General features: G+C 37.2%; 1 protein-coding gene across 2 annotated transcripts in view; it reads left to right on the top strand.

Annotated features, from left to right (window-relative positions):
- Positions 1-17,262, top strand: part of CDH10 (cadherin 10) — a 58,205-nt gene that overhangs the window by 15,590 nt on the left and 25,353 nt on the right. For both annotated transcript variants that reach the window (XM_058831715.1, XM_058831717.1), the window contains exon 2: positions 10,051-10,345. In XM_058831715.1, coding sequence (XP_058687698.1) covers positions 10,051-10,345 — 295 coding nt within the window. The remainder of the gene's footprint in view (positions 1-10,050; positions 10,346-17,262) is intronic.

Below are 17,262 nucleotides of genomic sequence, written 5' to 3' on the forward strand. Positions count from 1 at the left end.
TTTGGAGATTATTAAAATGTTTTTTATTCCTTAATTCTGATACACATCTTAAGTTGATGTTTTCCACTTCCTGGGTTGGCAAACATTGTAATTGATGTCTGTGTAATAAGAGTATACATGAAGAGAAAATACACATATTACAAAGGTAGAAAACCTTCAAAGATCTTACCAGTTGACATGTTACAATGATTTTAGATGGAAACACAGACAACCTTGTGTAACACATTTTTAAATGGCCTCCAGCAGTAGGCAAAATAAACCAAGCATCAATATTTTAAATGTGTTCTGCTTTCGTTTTAAAAAATTCAGTGTTTTTTATGTGCAGTGCAAATTGTATATTAGGATATATAAAAACTAGATGTTTTAATGGTAATTTTGTTAATAACTAGGCTACTTCAGGAAAACATATGTGAGCATATATATAATAAAATAATTCTTGTTTACAAAAAACCCCAAATCCTACAATTGGTTCTTACAACCACTTTTTTGTGATTAATTCAGAGAGTATAGGAATGAGTGGTGACTTTTCGTTAAAAAAACCCTCAAACTAAATGGACAAATATGGAGGCTAGCTTTGGAGCAAGCTGCGGGCCCCATGGCCTGCCAGCCCTGCCTGAGAAGCTAGCCTGAGAAATTCATGGGAGGATTCAAAACAATCCTCAAAGACACAAAACAGCCTGCAGGTGCTGTTTTCTGATTCCCGTGTTTTCCTTGCAGGAGAAGGTCAGGGGGTGGTAAACCCCACTGACCAATGATGGTAATGTAGCACTTTACTAACCAATAAGAGTTTCCTTTCTGTACTTTCGACGAACTAGTCTATATAACATGGCTGTAACAATAAACTAGAGATTCTCTCCTGTTCTGACTCCTTTGAGAGTCCGTGTCGTTCTTCCCGCCGTTCCCAATTAGAACGACATCTGGTGACCCCGACGTGATGACGGACCGACCCTCCGAGGTCTGATAACCCGACGTAATGTGCAGCCGACCCCCGAGGTCAGAAAGCAACGAACGTGAAGACATCTGCTAATCCCCTGAGGGTAAGCAGCGAGCGGGAAAAACACCAGCCCTTCCCCCTAGAGGGGAAAGTGGAATTCTCCCGGGCTTTCCAAGAGGAAGCTGGTTTCTAACCAACGAGATAGTGGAACCTGCCGGAGAGCGGGCTTAGAACGGCCTATCTTAGTGAAGCAGAGCTTGAAATCCCGGGTCCAAGCCGATAGCATTTGCATAATTGCATTCGCAGAGCCGCCAAGATAAAAAAAAGTTTTCATAATGGAGAACTGTGATTTAGCTGATAAGCAACTTGTCAGCTTTGCATGGCAAGACGCCTTGCTGAGCATGAGACTCTGTATTCCTGAAGAAGATATACGCGCTTTGTTCCACTGGGTGAAAGCGCAGGAGTTTGCTATGACTGTGAATGATGTGTTTAACCTTGAAATTTGGTGGTCAGTGGGAGACCACCTGTGGACTAGGCTGGCTGCGGGAGATACCAGTGCGTGCAGCTTAGCAGCAACTTGGAGAGTGATTTTTAAGGCACTGGAACAGTGCCAGCCTAAAAACAGTGAAACCGAACTGTGTAGCGGTCCTTCAGCTCTGCCCGGACCCTTAGAGAACTTTAGCAGCGGGCAGGAGCAATCCGTGAGCCAGAGATCTCCCTCTCCAGAAAAATTTGAGCGCCCGCCCTCCATGGAGCTCAGCGCGCAGGTTTTACCAGCAGAAAAACAACAGAAGAGCGAAAATCGCTCGGCTCTGCCTTTACCGCACCCTCAGGCGCCGCCATCGCCAGCGCAGCGAGAACCGCCTTTGCCTGCGCCCTCCGCGGAGCCTCCGCCGGCCCCTCCAGGACCAGCGCTGCGAGCACTGCTGCCAGCGGCCGCCGTGGAGCCTCCGCCGGTGCCCCGAGTCCCCACAGCGGCAGCAGCAGCAGCGAGAAAAAAACGAGAGAAAAAGTAGAAAAGAAAGAAAAAAAAGCTAACTCAGGACGCCGCCCGCCGCCACCGGCCGCGGGCCGGGCGGCCAGCCGGGCCCCCTAGCTCCGGTCGGCTGCAAAAACCCCCTAAAAGCCGAGCCCAAGCCCGGATCTGGAGCCGGGGCCGGGGCCGTAGCGAGCATTCCCCCCCCACACACCCATCCAAAGTGCCGGCCGAAAAGCGGCGAGGGGGGGGGGGGGGAGCCCAAGCCCCCTTTTCGCTCGCGCGCGCGCGCCCTGTGAGCTCCTTTATTCTGTGCCGCCAGAAGCGGCGCGAAACCGTGGAACCCGCGCGGACGCCCCTGCTCCCCCCGCGCGTGCGCGCCCCGCGCGGAGCGAGCCGCGAGGGGCGGCGCGAAGCCACGGGACCTGCACAACACCCTCGCTGCCCCGCGCTCGCCCGCGCTCCAGCGGGGAAGCGGCGGGGAGGACGGGGAGCGAACTTCGCTCCCCCCCCGCGCCCGTCAGCGCGGCCCGCGCGCGCGCGGACCATGCTACGGGCGCCGGGTCGAGTTCTGCCAGCCTTGTGCTGCCAGGTTCTCCTGCGAACCCGAGCTGCCCCGCGAGACGGTACCGGGGCTCGAGCAGTGCCCTGGCCAGCACGCGTTCCCCCCCGCCTTGCAGGGGGTGAACCGCACCAAAGTCCTGCAATCCCTGCGAGACCCAAATTTGCTCACTTTGTACCACTTTAGTGTTCTTTTAAACTACTATATTGACAAGTTAGACTGTCAGTTTGAACAGACTAACAATGTTTTGTATTAGTTCACTGTGTTAAGGATATTTGACTCAACCGTCAAATCCTTCCAAGAAAAACAACCTTTAAACATCATCATAAACCAAAATTCCAAATTAATATCCATTCCAATATCTAGTAAAAGAAACTACTTGTGCCGTGTTTATTCTCCCTCCTGCAAGAACCCAGCAGGATGTTACAAACACTGTACATTTTTTATTTTTTCCTAAACCGAAAGGGTGAATTATGGAGGCTAGCTTTGGAGCAAGCTGCAGGCCCCATAGCCTGCCAGCCCTGCCTGAGAAGCTAGCCTGGGAAATTCATGGGAGGATTCAAAACAATCCTCAAAGACACAAAACAGCCTGCAGGTGCTGTTTTCTGATTCCCGTGTTTTCCTTGCAGGAGAAGGTCAGGGGGTGGTAAACCCCACTGACCAATGATGGTGATGTAGCACTTTACTAACCAATAAGAGTTTCCTTTCTGTACTTTCGACGAACTAGTCTATATAACATAGATGTAACAATAAACTAGAGATTCTCTCCTGTTCTGACTCCTTTGAGAGTCCGTGTCGTTCTTTCTGCCGTTCCCAATTAGAACGACAGACAAACCCTTGAGTTTTCAAATACATGAAGCTATTGTGAATTCAGTGAAAGAAAAGTATGTGCTGCTTTAGCATATTTACCTTCCTATTCGACCAGTCCGCTATTGGTGGAACAGGGAGATTGTTCTGGAAACTGCTTAATCCTTTATACAGTATTTAGTACAGATTTTTATTTAGTCCAAAAACAGCCAAAAAAATATAGCACTTAAAAATCATAGATGTTAAAAAAATCTTTGACCAAGTCTGAGGAAAATCTTAACAGATATATTTTCATTCTGAGACCACAGGATAGTGTACAGAGACTACTTGTATAAGTAGGAATATAGGCTTGTGCCATATCAATTTCAGTAGGAGAGCCAAGCAATGTTTCTGTGTTTACTCCAGAGTTTTAATGAATAGGGACCTGAACATCTGCCATGGGTCAGGACTTATTTTTTCTTTTTAATGTAAGAATTTCCTTCTGCATACTCATACCCAGACATGTATTGGAGATGCCAGGAAGTAAGGGCACTTCAGGTCTACTGGCACTTCTCTGCTTTCTGTCTTTACCTGATATACAGACTGTATTTATTACATGAAAATTGGAAGACAATTTGCATATTGGCTTATGCAAGAACTTTTTGGTGTATGAAATTCAATTAGTCTCTCATCTTAGCTCGATGCTTGTGTGTCTTCTGGAGTGGAAGCTGCTACAACCTAATGAAGCTGAAACCTTCTTGTTCTAACTCTCTGAACATCAGCTAAAGACCTTGGCTTGGGGAGGGAGATTGAGTATTGGCACATTGACTTAGTGCATCTATGAAAGACCTTTTGCTGCTGCTCATATGAGCAGCATAAGAAAATCCTGCCTTTAAAAAAATCCTGCCTTTCTCACCTGAAATCTAGGACTGTGACTCTTTCATTTAGAATAATCTACAGTAAGAGAAAAAACATACTAATCTAGTGATGAAAAAAATATTTATTGCATGGTTAGTTTCTGGAAATTGAGAATCTTCAAGATTATATCAGTAGTGAAAATTGTAGGCAGCTGTGAGGATTATAATTCTATTTATATGATAGATATTATTTCACTCATGGATGTGGAAAGAAATGCTAAAAAAGTGTAATAATATAAATTTATCTCATACCATTTTAAAACATTGGTAAAAACAAACAGAAATTTTGAACATCAAGGAGCTACTGTGATCTTTATCAGTAATAATTGTGGAAAATGTTTTTATCTTTCCTTTTGATAATGAATCAAGTTAAGCAAATACAGTCTGAAAACAGTCCACAATGCAGACTGGTGTTTTTAATTTCTGTTTCTTGCAAAATAATTTCAGAGGACTCCTCATCTTGCATTACTTCTTGTGCTTCCACTTCAGTCTGCTCATCCCTTTTCTTTCCCAGTCTCACAAAGCATCCTTTTTGACATCTGTATTTTTCATTTCTGGCCGTCTCCTGTTAAGTAATACACAATAGCACAGTCCTGGCAAACTGACAATATAGCTGAGTGAGAAAATTTAATGTGTGACATGTCTGAATAAAACTTAGTGTGAATTACAGAATCAGTGAAAAGAGTTGCTGAAAATGTTACCTTTTGGATAAATTTAAATAAGTGAACTTCTTTGTTGAGTAAAATGTGGCTTAAAGTCATGACTGTTAAATCTGTCAACTGTGAGAATACCACACAGGATATGAGCTGGTCTGAAAACCTTTTACAGTAAGTGCAGCTAATGTTAAACAACTGCATCATTTAATAGTTCAGTTCATGATGCTTAAAATGAATATCTCCATTGTGGGAATTTGATATCAATTATTTTTTGCTGACTTCATGTCAAATCTACCCACTGTTGTGATTATGTTTAGAGACAGAATCATCATTATTCAATTAAGTATCCAGTCAAGTTGCCAATATTAAATGTACACTAGAACACCAAATGAAATGGCAAATGCTTCTATGGTGTATGTTGGCTTTACATTGCTAATATAATTAGAAAAAAGCTAATAGTTTACTATTTGCCCTGAAATTTTGCTTCAGAATTAGGACACACTCAGGATACACTTATTTGTATAAAATCTAAAAGATAGAGTAATTCAAGAGTGTACTGAGGTCTTATTGTTACTATGATACTAGAATTAAATTGATAAATTGAAACATTGACAAAGAAAGTAGAAATAAATAATTGTTGCATTATGCAATTAAAAATGACTACTATAAAGTAAGACAGTAAGAGTCCATTTAGTAAGTTAATATTAAAATAGTCTGTAATTTTATGAAGACTGCCAAAATTATAAACTGCATTGGAAAATGTCCTATACATTATAGTGTATTAAGTAAAGATGAAAAATAACTTGACCTGTATTAATGCCTACAGTAAGTTTTCTAACTTGAGGGAAGTTTCTTAATACAGTCATATCTGGTGTCAGTTATTTGAATACCAATCACTGAAAAATCATAGAGAGACTTCTGAATCTGAAATTCAAATAGAAATAGGTGTGACAAATCTTAAAGTCTTTATGTGGCATTGTCGTAAATTTCAAATTCCAGAAGTGGCTTGTATGATAAAATAGATCTGACTAGCCCAATCTTCTCTCTCTTTTTCATAGTAGCATCTTGTCACTTTCTGGTATAAATAGGACTAACACTTCGTATGCTATTAGAAAAAGAAGTCCACCTGCTTTATACTCATTTTGGGAGATTTCAGAATTGAGTGGATTTCACGGGGGGAATGTGGACAGAAATCCCAAAATCCTGACTGGACAGGTTTGATTTGAATCATTGGATGTTAATTAATGTGGATTTCGTGTGTTGTAATTTTTGAAGCAGAATTATTAGGTTGTCAAACTAAAGTCTTCTGAAAGTATTTTCACAAAGGTCTTTTACAGATCTAAAAAGTTACTGAGCTGAATTTGATTGGGGCATCTTTTCATTTTATTTATGATTGCATTTACCCTAAAGAAGAATGTAATATGTTAATTAACTCTGGGGATTTCCCCATAACTGAGGAAAAAGTAAATCTGTCTATTAAAACCTGTTTTTGTCTCTTTCTTGGATTGGTAATTCAGTTTCATTTTTAAGTATTCACATAACACTCCATTTTTTGGTCCTCCATAAATATTATCTTCTGTTTAACAAGAATTTCCTTTTTTATTTATACACAATCCTTCTGAATTAAAAAGTTTGTTCAATCAATTTAGATAGAAGATATGCAAAAGTGTCTTTCATGGTAATTGCAATTCCTGTATGATGAAACAGTATTATGTAAAATAATATTATATAAAATAATACTAACTGATGTTCTGATTTCCTATAAAGTGAGAAAAAATATGCATAAAATACATATACCAGTGCAGATGAATAGGGAAGTATTTCTGTGGAAGAAGAGCAAGAAATTCACTGAAATAGGAGTTTGCAAAATATCAGTGACAGATATGAAAACAAAACCACATCTTCACAGCTGATCATTTTGTGCAATGAAATTGCTAAATGAAACAGATGTCTTTCCATTTCTCAGCTTGGCTGACATGAATCACAGATGCCCATTAGCTAAAATAACTATAGGAAACACTTTATACTAAAAGTAGCAAAGAAATATTTCACAGAACACTTTTTTAGTACTTGAGTAAAATGAAAAAAATTCTGCAGCACTGATTGACTAATGGCTCATGCATTTTAGAGATGGGCAGTGATTCACCATACAGGGCTGTGAAGCACCTTTGGCAGTCTTTAGTCACCTTGATTCCTCTAGTAACATCTGGATTTAATTAAGAGCTAAAAAATCAAAATGAGAAGTATTCTCTTCCATTGTTTATATTATACACTACACATTTTCACCCATTGAATTATGTCTGGAAGACATGTTCATTTTATCTATAGCTTTGTTTTTCCTGATCACCCAAAAAGACCTGAAAGGTTATTCTGAATTTGAGGTTTTTCTACAGTAACTCTGTACTCTTAAGTATATATGTGTCCTTTGAATTGGATTACCAAACCAAAGCCATCATCAATATTTTTTTAGAGAACATAGTGTTATACCTTAAAAGTGTTCTTCTAACAACATAGGTTGGTATTCCTTTTAAACATGTTGCTGTGAAATGCAGCTCTCAGGTCCCTAGAAATCTTTGTGTAGATGTCTCAAAGTCTTATATTCAGCTCCCTTTCCAGACTTGTGGCTAGTATATATCTGGGGAAAACAAACAAAAAATCCCCAAACCACACAAGTAGAAAGTTTAAGTTTGGCAGAGGTACTAGGTTAATTATTTTCTGAGCATAAAAACCATTTTCAAATCACCATACTAAGATTTACACATAGCTACAGGAGACGCAGTGGAAAATCATCAACAATGACAGTACCTTACATATTAGACAAATAACTATGTTAAAAGATCTTTACATGCTAAATTTGATCTAAATATTGTTGTTCAAAAGCTTTATATTTTTTACGGGAGAGATTTTCTTAGTTTTCTGATTTAGTTCTCTTCACCACACTGTTCAGGCTTGTAGTGCCAGGCATTATTTTAAGGTACCAGAATATGATTATTGGGATTGCTAAATTATTTTTCAAGTTCCTGGCATAGTTTTGCTAAAAATCACTCTCCAAAACAATTTCCATGCATAATTTCTGTTTTGATTTTGGCCAGACACTCTTGCAGGGAACTGTTTGCATGGAGTCATGCTGCTCTGGAGACAATGCATTAGAATGGATTTTGCCTGGCTGCTTACTGGTTTCTGAGTCAAAGAACAGGCACTGCAGCACTGATTCACTATTGTCAACTTCTGTGAGAATTAATAATATCAGACCTGGCTTTGGAAAGCATCTGGGAAAACTTCAACGCGCCCATTTAAAGACCCCTCCCAGATAGGAACTTATCTTATGTTTCTGTCACAGGTCTAAGGAAGAGCAGCCTCTTTTCATGCTGTTCATCATTCTGCTGTGAAAATATTTCATGGAGTGGTCATGGACCAGCAGTGAGTTCCTAGGACCAAAATGTTTTTTGAAGTGAAATTATATTCTAGGAAGACATGGAAAAGAAAATACTCAAGGACTACTTACACTAAATGACATTTCAAAATGGAACACAGCTTGAAAAATACTGTCAAGTCCCTTAAAAAGAAGGGTGAAAGGTCACAATTTTTGTGGGTCATCAAGGGAGGAGCATGAAGGATTAAAGTTCACTTTAAAATTAATTCCTCAAAAGAGGTGTGAGAATGGCTTGAAACCTTACATTTGAAGTCATCAAGAGAAACAGAAGAAAGAAAAATATTTTTTTGCAAAGGATTTTTCTTAACATCTACCTTCCTACTCCTTGTTTGGTGGAGTTTCCTATAATTTTTTTTTTTTAATTGTAGAAAGAAAAGAATCAGTAAGACAATACTCACTTTGTAAAGTAAACATTCATGTGTGTAGTGTAAGAAAAGTTTAATAGGTCTAAATACTTCTAGGTAGAAAATCAAAGTTCAGAACATGATAGTATTCAAATTTCTACCATGAAAGCTTAGATCCAAGATGCCTGGTGAGTTCTGTCTGTTCCACCTGCATCAAGTCTGTGGGAAATATTCAGTGTTTGAAAATTTTTTGCAACATAGAATTTTATTGCTTGACTTTGGCTTATCCCACCAGTCCACTCTGTATGTTTGTTTTCAGCACAAAAGGCAAGAAAGGAAGCAAGGGGGTTATTTATACTATGCTACACGTATAACATTTTTCATGATCTGAAATGTAAGCTTAAATTAACAAAAGCATGACTGAATATATTCTTACTGAAGGTCTAACTGATGCTGTAATTACATATGCAAATAACTATTTTTAGAAAGAAAAAATGCACTAGTTCTTAAACTGGAATATTCTGATATTTCTTGGGTGTGATTTAAAAAAATATATTTGCATTTTATTATTTTAATAAGAGCTTCTACTTTATTTGATCCTTCTGCTGAACTCAAAAGTAAGTTTCCAAAAGGAATATATTTTGTGGTAAAAATAAATCTGAGTGCCAGATTATTTCAGTTAATTATGGAATCAATGAGATTGGAAGGACCTTTCCAACAAGGTGTTGAGAGAAATTATGCTGAATGTATCCAAAAGATCAAATGAGCCATCGTCCACGCTACTGTACTGAACAACAAAAGATAATTGTATAAAGGCAGTCAGGACTGAAAGGTATACATGTGAAGTTTAACTTTATGTGACTTAAATGATGGGTGTTACATCAATACTGAATGCTTAATAAATTTTGGTGGTTTTCCTTCAGTCTATTTATATTAGTTGAAGGAGTGCAAGTGATAATGACTTAAAATAAAATGTTCCCCAATTTGGGAGAAAAATAATATGAAATTAATTTTTTAAAACATTATTATTTCATGAATACAGTGGTTCTGTTTTCCTTAATTATCTTGTATTTAGCCCTGTTCTTTATCTGCTTAGTGAATTTACAGCTAGCATGGCAGTTGTGAATTTTTAATAAGATCTCTTCAAGGAAAGAAAAGGTCAGTATTAACATAAAAAATCTTCTTTAAGAATGTGGTGCAGAGGTTTCTTAGCAGAGAACAGGTGTTGCTGCAAAAGCAAAATCTTCCAGAACAGTGAAGTTGAAAGATTCTTGGAGCTAAGTTAGGAAACTGGCTGTCAGTCAGTGGTGAATAAAATTACTTTCTTAATGGTATCAACCACATTTGTTGCATACAGAAAAACCTAAAATATAATAATGATGTTTAAAAACCTTCATTCTTTTCATTGCTTCTAAACAAAATACTGTCTTCTTCCATTTCAGCTTCATTCTGACCAGGATAAGGGAGATGGATCCCTCAAATACATTTTGTCAGGAGATGGGGCTGGTACTCTTTTTATAATTGATGAGAAAACAGGAGATATTCATGCAACTCGGAGAATTGACAGGGAAGAGAAAGCCTTTTACACCCTGCGTGCCCAAGCTATAAATAGAAGAACTCTGAGACCAGTGGAACCTGAATCTGAGTTTGTCATCAAGATCCATGACATCAATGACAATGAACCAACATTTCCAGAAGAAATTTACACTGCTAGTGTTCCTGAAATGTCAGTAGTAGGTGAGTTCTTTATACTGAGGCATAAATGCCTTTTCTTCATTACTTGAAAAATTACTTCCCCATCTTCTCAAAAGTCAGTCGTGCAGAATTCTACATGATGATTTAAGTATTTTGCATTTTGACATATTTGTTCAAATATTGAAATGGCACTTTGAACCAGATTTTTATGATCTGAGATCTGTTTCTACTTGGAATATCCAAATTATTGGCTTTACAGTTCTTTGGAATATACAAATCATAGATAGTAGGTAATGGTGAATCATCCTCCTCCTTAGGAACTGTTAGAATAAGATGACTAAATTAGCCTGTTGAAAGCTCAATTATTTTTTTCCTTTCATTTTCACTGGAAGTTCCCAGTGGCGATAAGCACTGAATGGAAAGCTGTCTCCACTCTCTCTCTGGGTGGGGAGAATTATATATTGACTCATATACTGTTGATGCACTGTCTGAAGGTAGACACCCTCTTTCTTTTCTTTTCTTTCACTTTTTTACTGTATAGACAAATCCTCTTGAGCTTTCACTTCCTCCCTAAACTCTATCTGTGAATGACACCTCCATGAATATTAAACAGCTGTTTGAGTTAATTATTCTTCTTTTTGCAATGTATTTTCAGTTCCTATCTTAACTACAAAGTTGTGGGCTGGATCATTCCAGCTGGTGAATTTTATGAACAGTAACATTTTGGAATATGAGTGGATACAATTCATTAGAACTAATTTTGAAAGACTTAAATATATATTGAGTTTCTTTTAAAAATTAATATTCATTTATTCATTGTATAACTGTAGCTACTATAATACTAAATTCTAAAAACTCAGAAAATAAACAATAAATTCAAAATAATTTTGGACTATTATTACTATTTTAATCACTTGCACTGCCTGAATAGATCAAACAGGTGTTTTAGATGACTGTTGAGATGATAAGTTTTTAAGATATTTTATATATACAGGTATTAATGATTTAGTACTTATTTTCCTGGGCCTTGAAAAATGCTAAAAAAGAAAAAAAATACATAATTACTGAAAGAGGATGGTCTCAGCAAATCTGTGCAGCATTGTATGGAAGCATAATATTAATATGTTTTTTATTCTTAATATTTCAATCTGCTTTCAGTTTGTGATTGAATAATTTTTAAAATTCCAGCATTCAGCAAGTGGTTTTATTATATAGGAAAATAAATTTAGAAAAGATAAAGAAATCTGACAGATGATTGTGTAGGACTGTATTGAAATCTCATCAAATCAGCCCACGTAAAGAGAAGTACTCTCTCCTTTTTACAAGGAAAAAAGAGAAAGTCCTCCACCTTTACTGTTCCAAAATCTAAGAAAATGTAATACCAAATTACTAATGTACTGGTCAGTTTTCTAAATTTCCATAAGCATATGCAGCTTTAGGCAGAACATCCTGAAAGTGCATTCTGAAAGAACATTGCTGCATCTTCTAGGGAAGCATATGGGAAGGTGACAATAGGGTTGAAAAAGTATGTCTCAGAATTGCCACTTTATTTCTCATGTTCCTTCTGCAAATTCCAAAATGCATTGTTTAAAACATGATTGGAAAGATAGGACAAAATTACTCAGTGTTTTCATTAAATACTATGCTATTATATAATATTAAGTTATAAGCTACTACTTCTTCATTTCATCAGTCTCAATTCCATAAATAACATCTTTTTTTTTAAGTGTTCTCAGTCACGACATTATTTCAAGGCTCCTAAAGTATTCAGACTGCAAGATTCCAGTGTATCTGTACAGCTGTACATAGATCATAAAATTTAGAAACTGCAAAATGTCAGCATTAAAACAACAAAACAATGACATATGGTAAGAAAAATATTTAGAAAACAATAATTTATAGAAAAACAAAGAGCAACAAAAAACCAACTTGAGTGTACTTAGTGTATTAACCTTGTATCTTACATAAATAGCTGTGCTGAGACAAATGGGCTTTATTTTGTCAATAAAATTATAATAATTAAGAGAATTATACCTCAGTTCAAATCTATCATGTTCCTGGATTTTATAAAATCAGCCATTCATCTGCTAGAGTGACTGAGTGACTTCCTGATAGGTAGCCTTTTCTTTTAGCTTTTATTACTTTTAGCTTTATGGCTGATCCCTAGAGGTATATATATTCATCTGTTGTCCATAAGAGAATGACGTGATTTTATAAAAATATATCATCAAAGTTGATTCATTTCTTCATAACTGTAATTTAATATTCCAGTTCAAAAAAATCTACTCAGTAATCTGAAAACTAAAGGCTGAAAGAAGAAGGGGAGAAATCTTCTAAAAGAATAAGCTGCATAAAACTTCTGAGAAAAATAGAATTAGTAAGAAATGGTGAAGTAATTATGTTTAAATTTTTCACATTTTGGTACAATAATAATATATTACCACATAATTATTAAATTAGTAATTTTTCTGACATCATACAATTCAAGCATTTTTAGTACAGCAACTTACATGAGAAATTTATGAAAAAAGGAAAAATTACACTTTTTATAACAATGTCACTTCTCCATTCAAAGGAAAATAGGAGGAAATTTCTACAATTTCTATTTTTCTCTCTCTGGATTTTTTTTTTTTTTTTTTTTTTTTTTTTAGGTGTAGTGTTGTGAGCAGCCCATTACCTGCCCAGTACTGTTGTCCATGGGCTAAGAGATTGTTAGACTTGATGTAAGGAATGCAGATACAAAAACAGTAATTGCGCTGTTGTCCCCTGTAGTACTCACTTCCATGAGAATGTAGAAACACTTAATCTTTCTATAAGTATCTGCAAACATTAAGAGGAGTTTATGATATAAATATTTTCTCAGTGATTTGTGCCAGAAAGAGAAATTACAAAGCTAAATTACCATGGCCCTTACCTGAGTAGAGATGAGTTACATGGTTCTATATAAAGTATGGTACTATCAGGACTGTAATATTTTCATTATCTAATCCAGCGTAGTCAACACTGTATGGCACTATGCTATATATTGGGAGTCTGAGAAAGAGAGATATTGCTGGGGCCACACCCTGCCTTCCCTGGGTCAGACCTGCCAAGCAGACAGAACACCATGTGAAGGATTCCCTATCCTCACTCTGTTCCATTTTGCTGAATGCAGTGACTAAAGGGACGGGGAGAGTGGTGACAAGTTCCTGCCCAGTCCTGCAGGTGCATCTGTCCCATGACTACCTCACTGTCACAGGTGCCCTTGCATAACAGGCCAGGGAGGTGCTGATCCCTCTCTGCTGATTTGCAATAGGACACAAGAAAATGGAATGAAACTTTGTCAAGGGAAGCTCAGATAAGACATTAGGAATAGGTTCTTCACTGTGAGATTGGTCAGTCACTGGAACAGGTTCCCCAGGAAAGTGTCAGTGTCTTGAATGCTTCTGTTAGTCATATGGTTTAGCTTTGTGTAGTGTCATGAGAAGCGGGAAATTGGACTTGATGATCTGTATGTATCCTTTCCAACCCGGTATATTATATGATTCCATGACAGAATTATCCACTAAAAATACATCAATATTTTGTATAGAATGACTTGCACTTCTGCTACTACTGATATATCCAAATTCAATAGTTTACTATCAATCAGATGTGAAGGCTGGATCACTAGACAGACACATAAACATAATCAAACAGTGTTTTTTAAGATATCAGGTTATTCAAACCAACTGCACAGAGAGAGATCCTTATATATAAAAGTAGGATTGGTGAGTGGCAATAGTGAAATGGGGTGAAAAGCAAAATAAAACACATACCACTTTCACTATCAAAGGTGAAAGGACCTTGTGCAGATAGATGGTGCAGATAGAGATCAGACAGATGCCATACCTCTTATTGGAGGACACAACACCAGAACAATTCTCTTTGTTCATTGTTTTCAATTCCTGTGGAGGTTGTCATCATCTTTTATATATATTTTAACTACAAAAGTGATGTTTTATAGTTAATAAATATTTGTTTGTTTGTTTGTTTTTTTCTTTTTTATGCTTTAAATCTATATCAGTCTTTTATATGGCTAATAACTTGTACATGTGCCTTGTGTTTATGTTATGCTCTGACTGCATTCTCAAAACCTTGGTCATCACGTGGTGACTGCGTTCTCTGTCCTGGTACTAAATATCAATTTTTCAAATGGGCTTAATCTTATGTCTACTTTAAGAAGTGTCAAAAAAATCTCAAAATGTTAACTATTCGGCAGTTTTGCCACTGTATCGTCTATTTCTACACATGTGTACTGCAGCCACTATGGTGAGTGTTCATATGAACTTTTTATGCACTTACCTGGGTACCAGAAAGAAGGCAAACATGGTATGACATCATACAAAGAAAAGAATGGAATGTTCATGTGCCAAAAACATGAAGTGATTGAAATCTGTGCCCTCTTGGAGTTCAGAGTTTGCTCCATCCTGAAGTTCCCTGTGGTAGAAGGAACGATGCAGTGATCAGGAAGTCAGGAAAACACTGTTTAAGTCTTTATCTGCTCCATATGCCTCCATCCTTAAGGTATCAAATCATGGTGTAGCCATATACCAGCCTCCTTCAGACCACAAACAGGAGTTTTGATTTCTTCCTCCGGCTGTGGTACTAACCAGATAGGCACCTGAGAATATGGCTATTTCTATTATCAAATATAGTATGTTGATAAATGCCCATAAACTCTTTATTGTCTTGTTCATCTTTCTTCTGTTGCTCATTAAACATAGAAAAGGCAGACATAAATGGGCCAACTTCAGCGTCTTGCAGCTGGGTCAATATCCTAGAAGAAAACGTATTCTCCTGAAGTCTTTGTACTGATTGCTGGATATTTCATCATTTTTCACTTTTTCCTTTCCTTACTTTCAGAGTTTATGACCCAGAATATTCTTATGGTTCTGATGACAGTCTTCTTCTCTGTCCGTCATATTTTTTACCTATCTCTTCCTGCTCATTTGGAGATTTCTTTTCAGAACTGCAGATAGTCTCTTTTCCTCTGGATGGATTTTCCTGTGGATTTTGCCTATTAGTGTATTTTAGAAAAGTTTTCAGAACTCTCTATTTAGACCTCCTTTTATATATTTATATATCTTCACAGACTATATAGTCTCTAATCGTTCCTTATCCTTATTGCATCTTGTAACTTTTCTGCTTCTAAATGATGGATATCAATATATGTTTCAGAAGATGTAACCTCCTTTTGGGTTTACATCTGATGTACAGGGTGCCCTGTTGGCCTGTCATCTCTACCTCTTGTTATATGTTTTTCTTTCTCTTTAGACAGCAGTTACAGCTGCTTAACTTTCTACCTTATCTTCTTATATACTCCCTCATTAGTGCTGTTCACCAGTTCTCAGTGCTTAGTCCTCTCTCCCATGGAATTCATCTTACAACATTTCCTTCTGGTTTCCTACTAACAAAGGTATTTAAAAAGATCTTTTTCATTTAAAGTTCTCTCAACAAACCCTTTTGCATCTTCTGACTTAGAACATTTGAAAAACTCAAATTATGATTTTTTGGATTTTTTTACAAAGTTTGATTTTACTCTGCATACAAATCCTGCCATAAGATGGATCAAAAAGTTAAAAAAAACCAACCAAAAAACCAACCAACCAAACAAATGCCCAAGATAAAACATAATTTTTTTTTTCAATGGCATCTTAAAAGAATTGAAATTACCCACTCCTGCACTTGTTAACAATTTATTGCTTTCTAAGTTAAAGGACTACCATGTAGTCAAAGATCTTTCTGACATTGAATTCTCTGAACACGCAGTCCTTTTCAATTCTTTTCTGTATTCTGCAACTTGAAATAGATTATTTCAGAGGAAAACATGTGTCATTATTTCTGGGGAAAATAGGTGCCATTATTACCTATCTTTTGCACTAGAAAGAGCAGAAATTTTCTATTAATTTGGCTTGTTATTTGTGTGGATAATTTACTACAGAGGGTACTTGCTCTAGTTAAGTATCACATAACTCAGCTGGGATTAAAGAAAACAAAATCTAAGTTTAGAATCCAGCTCTATGGTGGATATTTTGAGGATTCCTTTTCCTAGATAATTATTTCCAGTGATTTTTATCTAATATGTATGCATCATAAATGAATTGTGAGGTCAAAGTCATTAATACTTGTATTGTGTTTGAAGATGCTTGCAGAAAACATCAGCAAGGGCCAAATGTATTAATTACTGTTATAGTCCTAGACCCTAGGGAGATCCAAACACTGTAATTAAAGTTATGTTAAAAATGGCTTCTGAGAACCACAATAATCTGAGAAAAGACTGTTTGTTTCTGGGCCAGGTTTACCACTTTTGAATTCTAGTTCATGGTATAGTAAAATAGGCAATTATGCAAACAGAAAATAACAGAATTCACAGGAGTGTTATTAATAACAGAGATGGTGCCATATTCATAGATTCATAGAATGGTTTGAGTTGGAAGGGACCTGAAAGACGTAGTTCCAACCCCCTGCCGTGACAGGGATGCCACCCACTAACCACATTGCTCAGAACCCCATCCAGCCAGGCCTTGAACACTGCCAAGGATGGGAAATCTAAAGCTTCTCTGGGAAACCTGTTCCAGTGCCTCACCCACCCTCACAGTAAAGAATTTATTCTTTATATCTAATCTAAACCTGGTCTCTATCAGTTTGAAGCTGTTCCCCCTTGTCCTATTACTACACGGCCTTCTAAAATGTCTGTCTCCATCTCTCCAGTAGGTTATCGCTGCCTCCTTCATGCACTCTTCTAGAGTTCAGATTAGTCTTTAAATTCTGAAGGTCAAAGACCACCTTCATCAGAAGCAACCTGTGATTACGTAAAAGAGCAAGACCTAGACCAAGTGATGATCACTAAGCGATCCCTAAACTGTAGTTTTTAAGCCCTGACACAACTGGTCATCTTCAATGCTTTTGGATTTCTGGTCCAGGTTTTAAACCAGAAC

Source organism: Poecile atricapillus, chromosome 2 (genome assembly GCF_030490865.1).
Source record: "Poecile atricapillus isolate bPoeAtr1 chromosome 2, bPoeAtr1.hap1, whole genome shotgun sequence".
NCBI lineage: Eukaryota > Metazoa > Chordata > Aves > Passeriformes > Paridae > Poecile > Poecile atricapillus.